Source organism: Cuculus canorus, chromosome 1 (genome assembly GCF_017976375.1).
Source record: "Cuculus canorus isolate bCucCan1 chromosome 1, bCucCan1.pri, whole genome shotgun sequence".
In the NCBI taxonomy this organism is placed as follows: domain Eukaryota; kingdom Metazoa; phylum Chordata; class Aves; order Cuculiformes; family Cuculidae; genus Cuculus; species Cuculus canorus.
This window is the reverse complement of record NC_071401.1, coordinates 45,407,254-45,427,617: the sequence shown is the minus strand read 5'-3', so window position 1 is coordinate 45,427,617 and position 20,364 is coordinate 45,407,254. Positions and strand designations below refer to the sequence as shown.

General features: G+C 38.5%; 1 protein-coding gene across 33 annotated transcripts in view; it reads right to left on the bottom strand.

Moving 5' to 3' along the window:
* The window catches only part of DLG2 (discs large MAGUK scaffold protein 2), a 1,074,248-nt gene that overhangs the window by 286,474 nt on the left and 767,410 nt on the right, over window positions 1-20,364 (bottom strand). For all 33 annotated transcript variants that reach the window (XM_054071916.1, XM_054072001.1, XM_054072006.1 and 30 more), the window contains 2 exons: window positions 10,208-10,352; window positions 6,952-7,093 (listed from right to left, as the gene is read on the bottom strand). In XM_054071916.1, coding sequence (XP_053927891.1) covers window positions 6,952-7,093; window positions 10,208-10,352 — 287 coding nt within the window. The remainder of the gene's footprint in view (window positions 1-6,951; window positions 7,094-10,207; window positions 10,353-20,364) is intronic.

Genomic DNA, 20,364 nt, shown 5'->3' with positions numbered 1-20,364 from the left:
AAAGAAATCAGAAAAGCATTTCACAGCAAAACAGACAGCTTTTTCATCCATGAATCTTTAATAACTAACTAAAGTTAAATGTTAAAGTGAATTTGTTATCAGCTGAGGCACAGGAGTTTGATATTACCATTTTCTGAAGTTAAGAAGGAAGTAAAATCTCAAGATGGCAGTTTTTTATTTTTATGGATCTTTTGCCAGTGTTGTTCACTAAAGCAGAAGGAATAATCGTCTAAACGCTATAGGGTTTTCAACTATAATTTCAAGATTTCTGCAACTTGGGAGGCAGACATCTGCTAAAGAGCAAATTGTAAATTCTCTCTTGGCTGTATTACTAATAAATGTTTTACAAAAGCCCTGAAACAAGAAACTGTTTTTTAATCCCTACTGTCACAGAAAAATTGGTTGGAATGCACCTTTGTAGGTCATCTCATCCAATCTTGTGCTTGAAGCAGGATTATTGCCAACACTAGATCAGGTCAGCCATGATTTTATCTCAAAGACTTGATATTTCACAAAACCTCCTAAGCAACCTACACCAGCACTACTCCACCCACTTGATGTCTCATTTTTCCTCTCAAACCAAAATCAAAATATCCAAACCCAACACTTGCGGGCATTGGTCTTTCTCTACTGAGAAGAGTTTGGTTTCATTATCTTTGCTACTGAATACTTACAGGGTGTTCTTAGATTGCCCCTGATTCTTTTCTTCACAATATTAAACAAGTCCCCATTCCATCGACATCCCTCTAACCATCATGTGATTTAGGACTTTTGAGAATCTGTTGGAACCTCTCCTGTATTTCCACATCCATCTTGAAGTAGATGAATGGGATCTGGTCACAGTCTTCTAGGAAAGAACTTATCTTTTTCTGCTGGCCATGCTCCTCCAAATATAGCTTAGTATACTGATTACCTCTCTGGCAATAAAAGTGCACTCCTTGGTCAGTGTTCAGCCTGGCATTTGCCATAACCTCCAGGTCATTTTCAGTGTAACTGCAATTCAGATGTTTGTTTCATGGCTTTGTACAAACCTGCGCAGCTCTTCCACTTGAGGAGTAGACTACTTCTTACCGAATTTTATGAGGTTTCTCCTGGTCCAGTCCTCGAGTATATCAAGATCCCCATGGAATATAGCTCTTCCATTTGTCATGTTAACCACTTCCCCTTAATTTATTATCTTCTGCAGATTTGCTGAGGGTGCACTCTGTGTCATAATGTAGGTCACTGGTGAAGATATTCACCGACACCCAAAGTATCCTGAGCTGCCCTGCTCATCACTGACCACCTGACAGATGTCAATTGATTATCATTACCCTTTCAACCCACTGGTTCACTCAGTTCCCAGTCCAGTCTCTTCTTTTAGTCCACTCTTCCTTAGCTTTCAAACGAGAGTGCTTTGAGAGACTGTCAAAAGCCTTACCAAAGTCTGATGTTGCATGCAGATAAGCGCAGTCATACTGGGAGAAGGCTAAAGAGCAACGTGACAGCATATAATCCAGGTGATTAAAAAAAAGTCTATCCAGAAGGTTTCCAAATCTTTACAAAGCATATCTTCTTTCCAGCTATGGTTTAGTCATACACATCTATCCAATGCTTTCTCATGTTTGGATGAGAGGTTACTGGAGGAGTTTTAAAGGATTTTTTTCCCTGGGTTACAGCCTCTCTTACCCACAGAAGGGAAATGAAAAATAGCTTTGCAGTCACTCCCCAGAGCACCTCATGGGGAAAAGGAATCACTATGCGCACCTCAGCAGATCTCAGATGTTCATCTGTGGGAGTCGGGTGTGTCTGTGGAGTCAGCTGTGTTTTTACCCAGCAAAGAGACATTCTTGCTCAATGCAGAACCTGCACTGTGGCACTGGTTGGGACAGTGCAGCCACTACTTTTCCCCTATCCATGCAGGTAGTCATTTCATCAGGAAATTTAACCATGGAGTAGCACATGATTTACTTTTGGTAAATCTACGCTGAATATTCCGATAACCTTCTGGTGCCTCAAATTCCTTGCAAGGATGATGTTAAGTACTTCAGATTTTTCTATATTGTATGCTATTACATTGTCTTCCCCCTCCCATTCATCAGTTTTGTCCTTCATTAAATTTTGCTTTCATTTTTGAAACTAGCACACCTGCAGAATGAGTTTTTGTTATCCTTTAAGACTCTTGTAAGTCTTAGCTCAAATCAAACAGTTTTCTGATTTTGTCATTAAGCAGCCAAGCAACGCTTGTCTACATCTTGCATTTTAGGTCATCGGAAAGCTCAGCAAAGAAAGCCTGCTACTGAATTCTCCTCCTTCCTGCTCAATAGGATGGTTCATTCATGAGGTCTCAATAACTCTTATTTGGAAATTACCTGTCCTTCAAGGGCCCTATGCCTTTGTGGCAGCATCCCAAGAAATTGTGCTTAGCAATTCTCAAAAAAAAGTCTGAAGTTTGCTCTTCTGACTTCTACAGCCATAACTTGCTGACTGTCTTTCCAGACTTCCTTTGAATCACAAACTGAACTGACTTGTGATCACTTTGATCCCAGCTGTTGTTTTATCACCATGTTTGCCACTACTTCTTCCCTCTTCATAAGCAGCAGGTCAGGCAGAGAATTGTTGCTCTTTCTCCCCTCTAGACGAATTAGGAAATTGTTAGCAACGCAATCAAGGAATCTCTTGCATTGCCTGCACAACACTTTAATCTCACCAGAAACTGAAACAAATGACTTACTTGCAGACTGAAGTTGATTGTATTGCTACAGTTTCTTGACATATACCTTTCATCCACTTTTGATCATACATTCTGCTCACCTGAAATTGTGTTAGTTTATTTAAATTTTAAAAGGTGACAATCTTTACAAAAAATACAGGCAGATAAAGACTCCATCCATCAAAATAAAAAGGAAATTATGCTCATCACTGACAGCATTTTGGAAAAAAGCTCAGTAATTTAAAATGGAATGCAGCTTTACTAAATCTTGTGCCTGAAGATGATTTGTTATTTTTCTGTCCTTGTGCTTAGATTAAGTTATTCTTCCCCCATAGCTTCATTAACTAAAAATTATATTGATTTTTTTTTCAGATGCAGATTCCACATCAGACCAAAAATTATAAGTAACTTTTTTCTGTCACTTATTTTTGTTAGGCAAAATGCTAGAATTTAGGTTAAAAAAAAATTAGAACTGGAAAAAAATAAATGAAAAAATGAAAAAGGAAAAGCAAGAGAAAGTGGACAAATTAAGTAGACTATTGAACCATTTAAACTTTACCGATAGATGCTTTATAGCAAGTAATTTAAAAGAAAGCTTGTCACCAACCTCACTAAAATCTCATGTACAAACAATGACAAAATTGCAAAAAACTTATATTGGAGAAGTTGTTGTTCCAAATATTTTTCACTGGCATAAATGAAAATCTACCAGAAGTGTTGCCATATTATGACTGCAGAGGTAGTATATTTCCCTATGCAATCACCATGTAAATTAGCCCTGAAAACATATTGTAGAACCAGGTAGTTTTAACAGATAGCCCTGCAGTAGTTGGCAACCACCTTAATTTTAAAAAAATATGAGAAAAAAACTAATTATAAATACTACAATCTAGGGTTCTTTAGGTTTCACTAAAATTATAAGTATGATAATCTTTCAGAAGATTTTAAGTCTTTCTAAACTGGTCAGCAACAAAGACTTTCCAAATATTTTCTTATGCTGATGGCAGTCTCATCAGCAAATCAAATCTTATAGCATTGCACAGAAAGAGTGCATTCACTATTATCGGTTTGTAGCTGTGAAAATCACTGTGAGAATAACGGTAACATGTTCAATAGTTGCACTTGAATTAACAGGCAAGAATTCGCTATGTGGACACTGGAAGAAAAAGAAGAAAGGCTCAGCATAGTTCAAGCGTTAAATTGTTTTGAAGGTCAGAGCTTCTTAGTCATCATGGTCAGAGGAGAAACGTGGTCCCCTGGCTGGTTTGAGTGTCTCTCAGGTAGTGTTGTGTGATTTATGCCCAGTGAGGAAATGCAACATCAGGAAGTGTCTTTTTTCTTATGACTACATTCATTTTACCTTCGTGCTTTCGTACCCTGGGTATCAGTGTAGCATATAATTATTATCCCTAATAGAATTAAGCCTATAATAGCCTCCTCCTTTGCAATAGGTCAAAGTACATACTTGTTTAGATCTATAAGATTTTCATCTGATTTGCTCTGTTGCATTCAGAGCCTGCTCCTGTTATTCAACACATTTATTTCTGCCAACATCACGCATCTTCCAGAGAAGGTCATGCTTGTAAAGTCAGCCTCTCCTGTCAACAGTTTCAATGCCACCGAAGATTTCAGATATCAGACTTACATTAGACAATACACTGATTTGGGAGTCCAGACAGGAAGAAGAACACAAGAGAGTAATATTTCACAAAATATAGACGCTTTCTCTGGGTAGCCATTTTTTTTTCCACCAAATAATACAAAATGAATAGTGGTGTGAATGCCTTAGTCAAGAACCAGACTTCGTCAGTTCTGTCAGTTCTTATGCTGATTGGTTGGTAGTTTCCTCCGCATTACCTTATAGTTCTTCTAACTGTTTAGAACCATAGAATCATAGAATGGTTTGGGTTGGAACAAAACTTAAAGTCTATCCAGTTCCACCCTCCCTGCCAAGGGCAGAGAAACCTTCCACTGGATCAGGTTGTTCAAAGCCTCATCCAACCTGCCCTTGAACTCCTCCAGGGATGGGGCATCTACAACTTCTGTGTTCCATTCCATCACCACCCTCACCATCAAAAATTTCTTCCCAATATCCAATCTAAATCCCTTCTTTCATCTTAAAACCATTACCTCTCATTCTATTCCTGCACTCCCTGATAAAAAGCCCCTCCTCAACTTTCCTGTAGGCCCTTTTTCAGTACTGGAAGGTTGTTATAATCTCTCCCCGCAGCCTTCTCTTCTCCAGGCTGAACAACCCAAACTCTTTCAGCCTGTCCTTGTATGGCAGGTGCTCCAGCCCTTGAATCAACTTTGTGGCCCTCCTCTGGGCTCAATCTAACAAATCAATGTTCTTCTCGTACTGAGGAGTCCAGGACTGAATGCAATACTCCAGGAGAGGTCTCACAAGACTCTGCTGCCCAGAGCAGCGGGGGAGAATCCCCTCCCTTTACCTTCTGGTCATCATTCTCTTCATGCAGCCCAGGAAACAGGTTTCTGCACTGTAATTGCCAGCTCAAAATAGGCTTCTAATTCTCAGGGCAGTTTTTCTTCTGGTTTTTTTTTAGGCCTGACTTTCTGTGTCTTCTTGGTCTCCTTAGCTATTATCTACTTTTCAAGTTACATTTTTTTGCTGCTTTCCAACTTTGCTAGCTCTTCTTCAGTAATAATGATGCTAACATCTCATTACAGAAGGAGAGAATTTAGCACTACAAGCTTATTGACAAAGCCTGCATCGATGTAACACAGATACTGTACTGGTATTCTTCCTATGCATTGCCATTTTAGAAAATATGAGATCCATATCCATACTAGACCAAGTAAAGCCTTGATACACAACTTAATGAAATCAATACCTTAACTATTAATTAAAAGATGTGACTTCTTGGAACCCTTTGGAAAAAAATTCATCCTAATTGAATTTCTCCTAAGTTGAAGGAAAGCAATGTTAGCTTTGCATCCTCAATCAAAACACAGGAAAAATTATTTTAGCCAAGACAGGGAAGCAAGGTGGTTTCCATAACTTTATGTCCTGATTAAACACTGTATCATGATTTGGTTACTCTGAATATATCTGATCCAACAAGTTAAGCAGCTTGAGATTGTAATCATACACAAGAAGAAACATGAAATGCAAATTAGCAAGCTATGAAGCTGATTAAGACATAAGTGGCTTGAGATACACAGTAGGTCATACTAGATGATTATAACAGCCACCTCCTAGCTTTAAACACAATGAATTTATAAATACTAGAGTAGATAAAAAATTAACTTCTCATTTTCTGTGACACAAGACATTATAATGAGGGCTCATTTTACAAACTTAACAACAGTTGTCTGCTAAGTGAATGGTAGCACTTTCCAAAACATAAGATACACAAACACTGTCTCTTCAGTGACATTCAGTACTGATCTAACGCAAGGCATGAAAGAACCCTCCCAGCATTTTCCTCTGTGTTTTTTCTACCTTGACATCAACTGCATAGATAAAATTCTGTTAGGTTACTCCCATATACAGTCTCAACTCTTTGGGGTTGAAAAAAAGAGTATTAGAAGCAGTTTCCAGGGTAACTCTGCTGATTATCTCATCAAAGAACTTGTTTCATAAAGGTATCAAGTGCCTCTGCATAAACAGTTTCCTTTTAACTTGCCCTCACAGAAAACTCTCTCATATTATGATTGCTCTTACGGTTAAGATACTTTTTCCAGTTTCCTTCCTATATATATTCACAGCCAGTTTATACGATTTTTTAATTTTCACGTAGTGTTTACTCTCTACCATATCTGTATACACAGAGCAATTACAGGCTATTTCAGCCTTCCTTTCACTAAACCAAACAAGCTGTTCCTTTCCAGTAGTTTGCTCACAGACAGGTACAAACACACATAGAGTCACTCCACTCATATGTACAGAGAGCCAGAGGAGTCACCAACCCTGAGATCTTGTCGTGGTGCTAGGAAGGAACAATCACGACTAATACACCTGTTAAGAAGGAGAACATTTTGCTCAGTGCCATCATTGTTCTAGTGCAGACATATTCTTTAGGAACTAGTGCAGGATTGCACCCAAACAGCACAGACGTCAGGTCAGCATTCATTCCTGTGATATTTCTCTTTGTTGTCTTCATACCTGTATCAGTTTCAACTCATCTTCTCTTGAACTTTGTTTAAAATATATATATTCCATAATTTATTGGAAGAACACTGAATGCTTTACCTATGTCCTATGCAATTGTCATAAAAGTTAAAGAGAAGCATCTGACCTGGTGTAGTCATCCTCCACAAGCATGTGCTTTGGAATGGGTGAGTATCTTCCCGGTGAGATAGGGGCCAGGGATGCCTTGTACTCTAAAGTGCCATTGTTTCCAGAAGACAGTATATGATTTTCCATCGGTGGAGAATAAGCTGATGGGAAGAATAAGCATTTTTAATTAGCCACTTTCTTGTTTGATTAGATGTCACAACAGCACTATTTTTTAGTTAAGCATTAAGAAGATGCTCATTGCTGTTAATAACATTGAAAGAGGCAGTCTTTGCCTGAGAGAGCTTAAAATGTAATGAGAAAGAATGAACAGCTGGAGTTTTCCTGAATGACAATGATGATGATAAAAATAATGATAAAATAGTATTGTTGGCTCATTTATAGGACTTGGCTCTTTTAAGGGGATCTGAGTAAGAAAGGATAATTTAGGAGATAAGAAAACTTTTCTTCAATTAGGACTAACTTGAAGGAATTGTAAATAAATAAAAATGAGAAAATGAAAAGAAAAGCACACTCCTCTTTTTGGCTTCAATATACAGCAATGGGACTAACATAGTAAGACCTCAATGCAGGATAAAAGCAGGAACTTTAGGCATGGTAAGAGTTATATATGGTGTAGATTTAAAGCTGTGATCTACTGAACGTGTCAAAATTCCCAATATAATTGAAATTTCAGTACCAACATAGATGATATATAGAACACAGTAAATCTGTACATTTAAAATAGAAAGTGTAAATCTCTTACATATTAATGAGTAATACTGAAAATTACAGGACTATGTTCTCTGATTTTGTATTGGGTCAGTGAGTTTTGTTGTTTGCTTGCTCTTTGTTGCTCTGAAGTTACTGGGGATATTTATGACTGTTGCAATGTAATAATAGTTGCATTCAAAGCTCTAGTTAATGTAATTAGAAATGGAAATGATAAATACAAAACTTCCAATATATACGTGCTTCTGCCATGAGCTATGATTAATTTTCTTACGCGAAGAATACAGCTAAACTTTCTAGTATGAGTTTTAGTCTTTCTTTCAGATGCTGAGATACAGAATCTTTCAGAGCAAAAGATCTCTACAGGGAAAGGCTATTACCCATTTTGAAATACTCTGGATGTAGAAGTATAATGAACAGTTCTCTGAGGATAAATTAATCTGTGTGCAGCAACGGCCTGGGATGAGCTACTGCAAATCTTTTCAACATTTACTCTCCCTCTGGAATTCCATGTCTCCTCATTTGCTGCTGATCTATAATCTCACATAATAAAACACACTGGTTTAGAATGTCTAAATTTTTATTTTGGAAAGTATTATAAAGCAGAAGATTGGAAAGAGACATTTAGCATTTTTGCTTCTTGGGTGTTGCTGACATCCAGACCGGATTGCTACTGAACAACATTATTGCCATCTGTTGTAACATTTGCTACATAAATAGGTATCCTCTGCACAGCTGAGTTCACCACCTGACACGCATGTTACAAAACCTTCTCTTCTATTTTTATGGATCAGTCTTAATAAGGAAGATTATAGATATTTAGCTTTTCTCCCAACTTTGTCAATCCACAATAGCAACACTAATGCAAAAGTACAAAAAAATTTACATCTCTAGCATTTGTTGGGAAAATCTGCCTTTCATAGCCCTTGGTTGGCCAAAAGTGCCCCTAGGATTATTGGCAGGAAATCAGGCTGAGTAGGGACCATCTGAAGCTCTTGTCAAAAATAAGACTGCCATCCAGTTGTTAAACGGTTCAGCTGGACCCTGGTGGTAGCTGAAGCCAAGGCAGACAGTTTTTAATGAACAACTAGATGAAGACAGGAAGTTTCATAGAATCATAGAATGGTTTAGTTTGGAAGGGACCTCAAAGCCCAGCCAGTTCCAGCCTCCCTGCCAGAGGCAGATACAGTTCCACTGGATCAAGTTACTCAAACCCTCATCCAACATGGCCTTGAACACCCCCAGGGATGGGCATCCACTGCTTCTCTGGGCAATAATGAACTGTTTCAGTAATGAACTGTTTAGAACAATGGGCATCAGTGGTGTAGAGAGCTACAATCGAATTCCTGTGAATTAAAAAGGAATCAGAATGCCTGGGTGGACACCAGGAGGACTGGCAGGAGGGGTGAAAGAATGGCATGTATTGATAGCACCTAGATTCATCAATAGGTCATCAATTCTCAACATAGCTACAGGTAGAACAGCCTCTGCCCAAACTGGAATAAAGACTCAAGCCATTAAGAGATGATGGCAGGAGATAAAGAATACACTGGAGCCTAGGGTGCTCAGATAAGGAGACAAAAGAGGAATAAATCCTGAAGACATGCATGGGTTGGGCAGATAGGAGAGACAGAAGATCTTGTTATCATCTCCTTAGGAGTACAAAAAGCACATCAGCAAGGAGATTGTTAACCTAAAAAGAAGGCATACATACACGATAAGAATTCCAGAGCCATCCAGCCTTGTACTTGGTCATCTCAGGGAGTCCTGGCAATGCATCTAGATGCAAGTCTCTCTACCTGAATGCTGCACGTGAACCTGTATGATTTTGAGTGTGTGGATATGCTAGCCTGACTGAAATCATATTGCTTTAAACAAAACCATTTTCCCTTCCCATGAGATCCTTCATTGAGCTTTACTATACTCTTTCAGCAACTTTTCCTACAACATTGCAAGGAAAACAATGCCTTGGTCCTCAGTGAAAAAATAACCATTAACATATGTAAAGTTGGACAGGCTGAAAATAAAGCTAAGTGGAATAATAATTTAGGGATTGGATATACAGAGAAAATAGTACCTTTCTTCAAGGAGAGCAGTGATTTTTACATTCCAAGTAAATATTCTATGCAAATATCATATTCTTTTTTCTCAGGCTTTTCACTAAGTGTGTACAAAATGGTTTTCTGCTTGTTCCAATTTTTCAGTGAACAGAGGATTTCAGGCTATAAACCTATTCATATTTCAAAATATATTTGCATGTATTTATCACTGTAATTGTCACAAGAGTTATAGCCTAGTCTCATCATCTAAACAATGACTTGACTAGAATATCCCAGCAGTATATTAGCTACATTGCTATGACTGTTGCAGAAATACTTTAGCAGAGTTACATTGTTTGTAATACTTTATGACTGTAGCATGCTTAAATAGTAATAAACATTTAATTTTTCCAGCCTTCCAAGCTGCTTCATAAACTTTAATAGACTACTGTGGACACACTATGAAAAAGCCACACTCCTACAAAATTAGTTGCAAAAAATACTTACAGTGAGTAATATCTGGTGGGCCATAAGGATCAGTCATATAAATGGTGGTGGGCTTTCCAACTTTCAGGTACACTACATCTGATGTGTTCTTCAATATTGCTACTGCCTCTTCATGGGTAACTTCTTCTAAACTGTAGTTATTTACCTTAAAGGAAAAATCAGAGAGGTGAGTTAGGATGCCGAAATAGACACACAAAAAAAAAAAGCCACAGACCCGAAGCTATCACAATGATGGGAAAAATGCTGCAAAGAGGACTGGAGACTAGAGAAGCAGTGTTGCAGCAAGATAGAATATAAAATGTTCTTTCTGAACACGCATGTTCAGAAACTGACATAACAGTACTGATAATATCAAAGAATGATGATGCTTTGAAATGGCACTTGGTCTTGTCAATAGAAAAGTCCTTTGTGATATTCTGCTACCAGTATATTTTTTAACATAAAACTATATCATATAATAAATTAATAACACAAATTTACAGATACTGCCTACGTTTTTTGACCGATTAAGGTGAACTCTCCAAAGTCACCACTTAGCATGCATGGCTGGGATCTCAGAAATACTTAACACCCCCAACTCTTTCCATTCCTGATACGACATTGATCATTGAAGTAATAAGAGGTACAGAGTGGTATACAAAATAAGGGGCTGCCTATGAGGTGTGGGAAATGAAAAAGGGCAGTTCTGGATGGGGGGAAAAGGAGTTTCATTGTGAAAGTTTGTCAGTTTTCTGGAAGCAGAGGAAAGAGACATTGAAAAAGTAAGAGAATGTAGTACTAGTTCTGTCCTTCATTGGGAAAGAAAAATACTTAACAAGAGCAAGAATAAGAGGACAGGACTATGGATTAAATAGGGAAGGAAACAGTGGCACTAAAACTTGCCAATTTATGTTTTACTTGCAGAAAAGAAAATCAAAAGAAAAGTGTCAGTAGTGATTTAGTGTAGAAATGTATAAAATTTATTGACATATAAATCCTTTGTATCCACAGAATGTCAGTAATAGGTTGTCCTCCTATAAACAGAATAGTGAATGATCCTTGCCCCAAAAAGCATGAAACCTGAATAGAGAAATTATAGGGTAAAGGAGGATGTAGATACAGGTTTCAGACATGTGGTGTAAACCAGCAGAAATGACAGAATACCTTGAGTTGGAAGGGACTCATAATGACCATCAATTCCAACTCTCTGGTCCTTGTAGGACTACCTAAAACTAATCTGTATGACTAAGGCTGTTGTCCAGACACTCCCTGAACTCTGACAGTCTTGGTGCCATGATCACTTCCCTGGAGAACCTGTACCAGTGACCTACATTTCAAGGTGAATGTTGTATGTATAATATTTTACTGTGATTTAAAGTGTCATCCTCCAACTTGTACAGTTATTGCAAGTATCCCTTGTAAAGCTTGTACAAGATGGTATAAAAAGTAGCTCCAACTATAGCGTAACATAGTACAGTTGTAAATCACAGAAGAAAACCACGCTTTCTAGGGAAATTAGTATCAGTAAATTATCAGAGACCTGGCTGTGAAAATAAGCTGCTACCAAAGGGTTTGCTTACTGGAGAGAAATACACCTCTTATGAATCACTGAAGGACTCTTCATACTCAGACAATTTCATCAGCACCGAGAGACAATGATTGCTTTTGGACAGTATTGCTAAATGTAAGGATTCTCTTTAAATTGCTGCTTGTGTAATTCTCAGACCTGGTTTTGAGGTTAATTAAAATACGCAATGACAGGCATGTTATGACAATTTGACATGAAGAGCAATGATACAACCTAACACTCAGAAATGAGTTGCTGACACTGTATGCTGCATTTTGACAGGTCTTCTCTTTAGACAAAAATCTGATCCCTGTCTTCTATAAATTTCTCTCTTTTTCTTTGTTATGAACAGCAGTGACATATATATCCACTTTTAATAAATAAATGTCTTTTAAATTACTAGGCTGATGGCAAAAAGTGACTGAAATTAGGCCTTTCTTGTTTATGTATTTCAAAACTGTCAAATACTGAAGACTCACACTTTTGAAAATATCATTGCACATTTATCCTATACTTTTTCTCCTTCCCATGCAGTCTGTACAGTCTGCTTTTCTTGTGTTTCATTCAAACTGCAAGCTTTTTTGAAGTAAAGAAAATCCCACATAATAAGCTTCCACCATACTGCTGTTGCAAATAAATGTTCTTAGTCAAAAGAAAAAGACACAAAATGAAATATAGTACTGTCTGGATTTTTACCCTGGATCTTTTCAAGAGTATATAAAAACAATTAAAATACAAACTGACTTGTTGCACAATAAGAATTGTGGTTACGACTATTGTACTCCCCTCACAACACACTTGGATGTCACAGTTGTGCAGATGGAGTATACACAGCCACTTTAAATACAGACATTTTAAAATTACAGATATAAAACTGAAATTTGCTATGACAGGTCCTACTTCTTACCTCTCTGGCAATAACTTTACAGCACAGTTATTTTACCAATACTGTGTACAAGCTGTACAAATCTTGAAGTTAAGATAAGAATCACAGACTGATTCTAAACTAAGAATTAATATCTGAGCAATTATGCATTATATTTATCTTTAGACATTTTAAGATCCTAGAGATTATTGCAGAGTTTATGTACAATGATTTTTTTTCCCTCATTTCTAGTATATATAAGCTCAAGTACACAGAATATTGTAGAAAACTGAAACGTCTAAAGCTGGAACTTGGCAGAACTTGAAATAAGGTAATGAATGAGTGAAATCAAGTTACAAAAGAGAACTTCAGAGAAAAGCCACTGGAAGAGAATTTGATGAGAAGAAAGGACCTTTCAAAATCCAAATGGAGATTGGTGACAAGTGGTGTCTCCCAGGGGTCTGTACCAGGACCAGTGCTGTTTAATATTTACGTCAATGACACAGAGAGTGAGATCGAGTGTACTCTCAGCAAGTTTGCAGTTGACATCTAGCTGAGTTGTGCAGATGACATGCCAGAAGGCCAGGCTGCCATCCAGAGGGACTTGGACAAGCTGGAGAAGTGCACCTGTGTGAATCTCATAAAGTTCAACAAGGCCAAGTGCAAGGTCCTGTGACTGGGTTGGGGCAATCCTCAGTTTCAATACAGTCTAGGGGATGATGTGACTGAGAGCAGCCCTGTGGAGAAGGACTCGGGGGTGCTGATGAATGAAGAGCTGGTTATGAGCCAACAATATACACTCAAAGCCCAGAGGGTCAAACGTATCCTGTGCTGCATTCAAAGAAGTGTGACCAGCAGGGTGAGGGAAGTGATTCTGCAACTGTACTTGACTCTGGTGAGACCTCAGCTGGAGTAATGTGTCCATATCTAGGGCCTTCAGTACAAGAAGGACTTGGAGCTGTTGGAATGAGTTCAGAGGAAGGCCACAAAAGTGTTCTGAGAGATGGAGCACTTCTCCTATGAGAACGGACTTGAGAGAATTGGTTTTGCTTGGCCTGGAAAAGTGAAGGCTGCTGGGAGACCTTAAAGCAGCCTTCCAGTACTTTAAAAAGCCTATAGGAAAGATGGGGACAGACTTCTAAGCAAGGACTGTTGTGACAGGACAAGGAGTAATGGTTTTAAACTAAGGAAGGGTAATTTTAGACTGGATATAAGGAAGAAATTTTTTACAGTGAGGGTCGTGAAACACTGGAACAGGTTGCCCAGGGAGGTAGTGGAGGCTTCATCCCTGGAAATGTTCAAGGTCTGGATGGATTGGGCTCTGAGCAACCTGATCTGGTTAAATATGTCCCTGCTTCTGCAGAGGGGTTGGACTAGATGACTTGCAAATGTGCCTTCCAACCCAAAGCATTTGATGATTCTAAAACAAAGAGTTCTGCTACAAAAAGTATTCCAACACTATGTACCAGAACAACTATTCAAACTCATTCCAAATATATAGAAAAAAAGAAGTTTCTCATCTTTATAGGAAACAATCTTAGAAAGAAAGTTGGATACTAATTAGTTTTGTCTTGGATCACTTGGTTCTCTGTAAATAAATAAAACCAGACTCAATGTGCATCAAGAGGAAATAAATAAATAAAGCAAGCCACATGTTGATTCATTCATTAAGAGAAAGATTCTCAGTGATGCCATAAGGTCTCTTTTAAAGGAGCTCTTTCAGAAGACATGAAGCCACTTTCATAGAATCAGAATCATAGAAAGATTTGGGTTTGAAAGGATGTTGAATATCATCCTGTTCTAAAACCCTGCCACGGGCCAGGACACTTTCCACTAGATCACTAGGATCACTAGATCCACTAGGTTGCTCAAAGCCTCATGCAACTTGGCCTTGAACACCTCCAGATGGGGCATCCAGGACTTCTCTGAGCAACCTTTGTCAATGCCTCACCACCCTCAGAATAAAAAATTTCTTTCTAATTTCTGATCTAAATCTCCCCTCTTTCAGCTTAAAATCATTCACCTCATCCAATTCCTGCACTCCTTGACAAAGAGCCCCTCCCCAGCTTTCCTGGGGACCCTTTTTCAGTACTGGAAGGCTGCTATAAGGTCTCGTCAGAGTCTTCTCTTCTCCAGACTTAACAAGCCCAAGTCTCCCATCATGTCCTCACGGAGAGGGTGTTCCAGCCCTCTGATTATCTTCACGGCCATGTTCGGGACTTACTCTAACACATCCATGTCCTTCATTTGCTGATGACTGCAGAACTGAACAGAGTACTCATGGTGAGGAGAACTTTCCTTAGTCATTGGCAACATCAATTTACAGTATACAAAATATATTATGGATTTCCTAGTTTCCTTCAGAAGGCAGTCCTTGTTTTTGACCTATAAATAATACTAATACATGCATGCATTAAGATATTTGCTACTTTTTTAATGTATTTGATATATCAATAACAATCCTAATATTTGCAAGTATGAATAGATCTACTTTTTGATAGTAAAACAAGTATTTTAGAAAAAGACATCTGTATGTTTTCTGATATTCAAAAAATAAAACCTCAGTACTTTCATAGAATGATAGAATAGTTTGGGCTGGAAGGGACTTTAAAGATTATCTAGTTTCAAACCCCCTGCCATAGGCAGGGAAGAATTACTTTGAAGAATTATGTTGTTCAGTTTCCTAGATATTATTGCAAGATGACTGTAGTATGTAATTTTATTCATGAGAACATCTATAGATAACTTTGTCAAAACATTATGTTAGAGATGGTGATTATTAGGAAATATGATGTTACATTTGTTTTTTACAATAAGATTTATAGAGAAAGGAGAATCTCAGAATCTCCAAGAGAGACTATTTCTTGTTTCCATAAAAGATGTCTATTTGAACAGAATTCTAAGTACTAAATCTTATGTTTTCAGTCAAGGTATGGTATCAAAGCTTCACTTCTGGTGTTGAGATGACCTTAGTGGAGCACGTGGTTTTTAAAAACAAAAAAATATAAAAAAATAGTTGAGTTAGAAGTAAAGAAGATAAAGAGTGGGAGATGCTCACGAAATAATAAATGAATGTGTATATGGTATATAACCCTCTGAGATGCAGAAACTTTTGTGTGGCAGGACTGGCATCAGAGCTGGGTGGGTAGAAAAGGTGCTGCATGCCTGCTTTCTGGTTCTAAGAAGCCATTTTAAGTAACAATGACTTAAGGGGGGGAAAAACACCTATAAAAAAGAAATTTGTCTGAGCAGTCAATTTAGTAACAACATTTGGGTGCTTGAGTTGCAAAGGGCTGGGATAGGAGCCAAAGGAGAGATGTCAGAAGGAAAACAGGCATTGAGCAAATGGGGCTTGTCCAATGGGAAAATTCCCACATACAGAAAACTCAGAAATGCAAACAGTACCTGAAGCAAAAAAGAAACTAGGAAAGCTGTTTCTTTGTATAGAAAACATGTGATCCAGACACATACTGTTATTACAGGGAAAGAATAAGAGGAAGAAATAGTATAGCAATAGAGAAAGAAATTAAAGATACAAGTCCAATCAAAGAAGCTATTTGAGTGATGGGGGAATTCAGTAAGAAATGTTGCCAAAGAAAAAGACTGAGGTGTTTTTTCCTAAATAGCATCATCAAGGCAATGAAGTGTAAAACTAAGCAAGAATAATCTTATTTGGAAGTTTTCCAAGATTCATATTAGAAAATAAAAGCACTGAGAAGTAGCTAAAGTGAAAAGTTTATAATCCCCAAAATGACCGTACAAGTGCTCTAAAGAATAACTTCATTCACAGGAGCACAAGCTGATAACAGCATAAGATCTCTGAAGGAATAAGTCTGTCTTATTTAATTTTATTTTTTAAAGGTATTTGTTCCTTTTATCTATTGAGTTCGAGTAAGAGAGATTTGATTTACTCAATGAATGAGACAAAGAAGTCATGTTTACCTTGCCAGTGCTAATATCTTCTTTTGTGTAGTACCTTTAATTCAGAAAGTGCTTTTTCCCCAGAGTATATCCTGAGTGACCATATGCCAGTAAACATCTGTGAAGTGGCAGCTGTAAATCCAGAACTGTTGATGGCCTTTTGAAAAACTCACTATCATTCAAAAGACTGTGAAAAGTACATCATCTTTCAGTGCTGAAGAAAAATCATTTGTCCTAAGGATCTCCATCCTCAGAGGTCTTTGAGATTCACTTGGAAAAATCCCTGAGCAACCTATTTGACCCTATGGATAATTATCATGTTAACCTATGACGTACATGATTTCCCTTCGCTCCTTCCCAGCACGAAGAAAAGCAACCTAGCTGAGAAACCCAGTGAAGGTGAATTCTCACCACAGACATTATGACCAGCAGTAGTAGATAATATCACGGGACAGTTCAATCAGAATACAGTAAAGGAGTAGTTTCTTTCTCCCTGTAAGTTTTCAGAGCAGACCTCTAGTCTGTTCCATTCACATATACCTATAAAAGCCACTGGGTTCTTTTTTTTAACTTGATGACTCCTATGCTTCCTTCAGTAATTTTCCTAATAGGCACCTCAGGATTATTTTAAAATGGATCATTTTCCTATGGAAATTCTCAGGATAGAAAAATTTAAGTTCAATCTCAGTGCCACAGAAACATATCTGCACAGACGTGCCCTTCTGTAGATTTCACAATAATCACAATGCTCAGTATTTGCATAATACACCTTCCAAATGCTTATAAATATTAGCAATCTGCACTTAATAGAAGCAAGGACACCAAATTGCAAAATGCTCAGATAGTGCCTAATCGTATTAAATTTCAGTATTAGTTTTGATTTTGCACCATCTCTTTTGTTACATCTTAAATTTAATGCATTTTATTTGCATGATCTTTGGGATCTGAAAGGATTTTGCACAATCATATCAGAATGCAGATGCAAAAATTAAACAAGTCCCTCTGAGAATTCCAAAAGGATGACAGAGTCTGGTGAATTTTATAAAGAAATGATGGATAAAAATAAAGATCAAGAAAGGATGCACTACTAAGGAAGAAAAAACAAAAAAAGGAAGGGTTCAAATATATCACAGTGAATGCAGGGTTTGCATTTGTTTTTATTTTTTATAGTGTTTATTGCCTCAAGTGAGTTGGAAGAAATTAAGAATAAGTTAATAAAAACTTACAGATGACAGAAAAACTGTGAAGAATTCTCATAATGAAAAAAAAAAAACTGTTGAAAAGAAGCAGATATGCTACAAGGTATAAACCACCAAAATAAGCTGCAAGTCTGCCAAATACCATGTAATCTATAGAAAAAGGACTCAAAATTGCATTATACAAAAGTGACTTGAATTTTATTGTCCTGAGAACCTGCAAATAAAAAATAGCAAAGAAATTGTAAGTTCTGCTTTCATTTTGCTTTGATTTTGATAACACCATTTGATCCTTAAGCTGTTTTATCTGTCCACTTGGGTTAATTAAAAAAAGTCAAAGAGTTACCAACCCAGCAACCAAGTGCCTTTCCTGTTCTGTTTAATACCCTTTATAAAATGAACAGTTATCTTCAGATGTGGCTGGAACACTGTGTCCCTAGCCAGATAAATAAAACTTCATTTAGATATAGTTTTGAAGGCAGCAAAAAAGAGAAAAAGGCCATGGCAATTTTTTACTGCTTAGATATCACGTGATAAAACAGAGCTACTGCAGTATATATTTTTCTTGGCACTTATTCAAAACATATTTCTCTACACACTGAAATCTATGCAAATGCATTGACATGAATACAACTTGACATGGATTAACTTCTGCTGATTCACCAGGGTCAGGATTTCCTCCTCAACAAAGAATTAAACAAACTCTGAGAGTGGGAAAGAATTATCTGCAAGGAACAGTGTTCTAGCACTGCGAGTTCATGGAAGAATTTCCTGAAGTGAGGTGAGATCCATCAGGAGTGTAAGTACACTTCCTCTAGGGAAAAGATAGAAAATATATTTTTTAAACATCTATATGGAGCAAATATCTAAAGCATTCCTATATGTACTGAAATGTAGGTAATAGTCCACTACCAGTGGCTATGCATGAGAGTTTAGTGTCATGCTAGTGACATGGATCTGTTAAAGCCTGTCCAGGGGAGGCCATGCAGGTGATCCAAAGGCTGGAGTACCTCCAATACCAGAAGCAGCTGAGAAAGTTTGGCTTGTTGAGCCTGGAGAGAAAGCATCAGGGAGACCTTTTGAAGCCTTCCAGTACTTAAACAGGGAATCTAGGAAAGCTGTGGAGGGGCTCTTTATCAGGGAGTCCAGGAAGAGAATGAGGGATAATAGTTTTAACCTGAAAGAGGGGAGATTAAATTAGATATTAGGAAGATATCCTTCTGAACAGAGAAGGCGTTGTGGGGGATGTGATGGCTGGAGGACGCCTTGGACAAAGCGATCATGAGATGATAGGGTTTTCAGTTCTAGGTGAGATGAAGAGGGGGATTAGCAGAACAGTCACATTAAACTTCCAGAGGGCAGGCTGTTCAGAAGGCTGGTTGGCAAAGTCCCATGGGAGACAGTTCTTAAGGACAAGGCAGCCCATGAGGGATGGGCGCTCTTCAAAAATGGAATCCTAGCAGCTCAGGAGCAAGCCATCCCCATGTTCCAGAAAAGGAGCTGTAGGGGGAAAAGAACATCTTGATTGAGTAGGGAGATTTTGAGAGGCAACAAAAAGAAGAGGAATGTCTATGAGCTTTGGAAGAAGGGACAAGCATCTTGGGTGGACTACAGCGAGGAAGTGAGATTGTGCAGGGAAAAAATCAGGAGGGCTAAGGCCTAACTAGAAATCACATTGACTAAGTCTGTGAAAGATAATAAAAAATTTTCTATAAATACATTAACAATAAAAGGAAGACTAGGGAGACTATTCAGTCCCTATTGGATGCAGATGGGGGAAAGGCTGTGGATGTAGTCTTATTGGACTTCAGTAAAGCCTTTGATACAGTTTTTCACAGCATTCTGCTTCAGAAATTGTCAGCCTTTGGCCTGGACCGGCACAAACTCTCCTGGGTTGAAAACTGGTTGGATGGCCGAGCCCAGAGAGTAGTGGTTAATGGAGTTAACTGCAGCTGGAGGCCACTTACAAGTGGGGTTCCCCAGGGCTTGTTACTGGGTCCAGCCCTGTTCAATGTCTTTATCAATGACGTGGATGAAGGCATTGAGTGCACCCTCAGCAAGTTTGCGGATGACACTAAGCTGGGAGGAAGTGTGGATCTGCTGGAGGGTAGGGAGGCTCTGCAAAGGGATCTTAACAGGCTGGACTGCTGGACTGAGATCAATGGGATGAGGTTTAACAAGGCCAAATGCCGGGTCCTGCACTTGGGGCACAACAACCCTATGCAGTGCTACAGACTGGGGGAAGTCTGGCTAGAAAGCTGCCTAGAGGAGAAGGACCTGGGGGTAATGGTTGACAGCTGACTGAACATGAGCCAGCAGTGTGGCCAGGTGGCCAAGAAGGCCAACAGCATCTTGGCTCGTATCAGAAACGGTGTGACCAGCAGGTCCAGGGAGGTTATTCTCCCTCTGTACTCGGTACTGGTGAGACTGCACCTTGAGTACTGTGTTCAGTTCTGCGCCCCTCACCGCAAGAAGGATGTTGATCCTCTGGAGTGTGTCCAGAGAAGAGCAACAAAGCTGATGAGGGGGCTGGAGAACAAGTCTTACGAGGAGCGGCTGGGAAAGCTGGGGTTGTTTAGCCTGGAGAAGAGGAGGCTGAGGGGAGACCTTATTGCTCTCTACAACTACC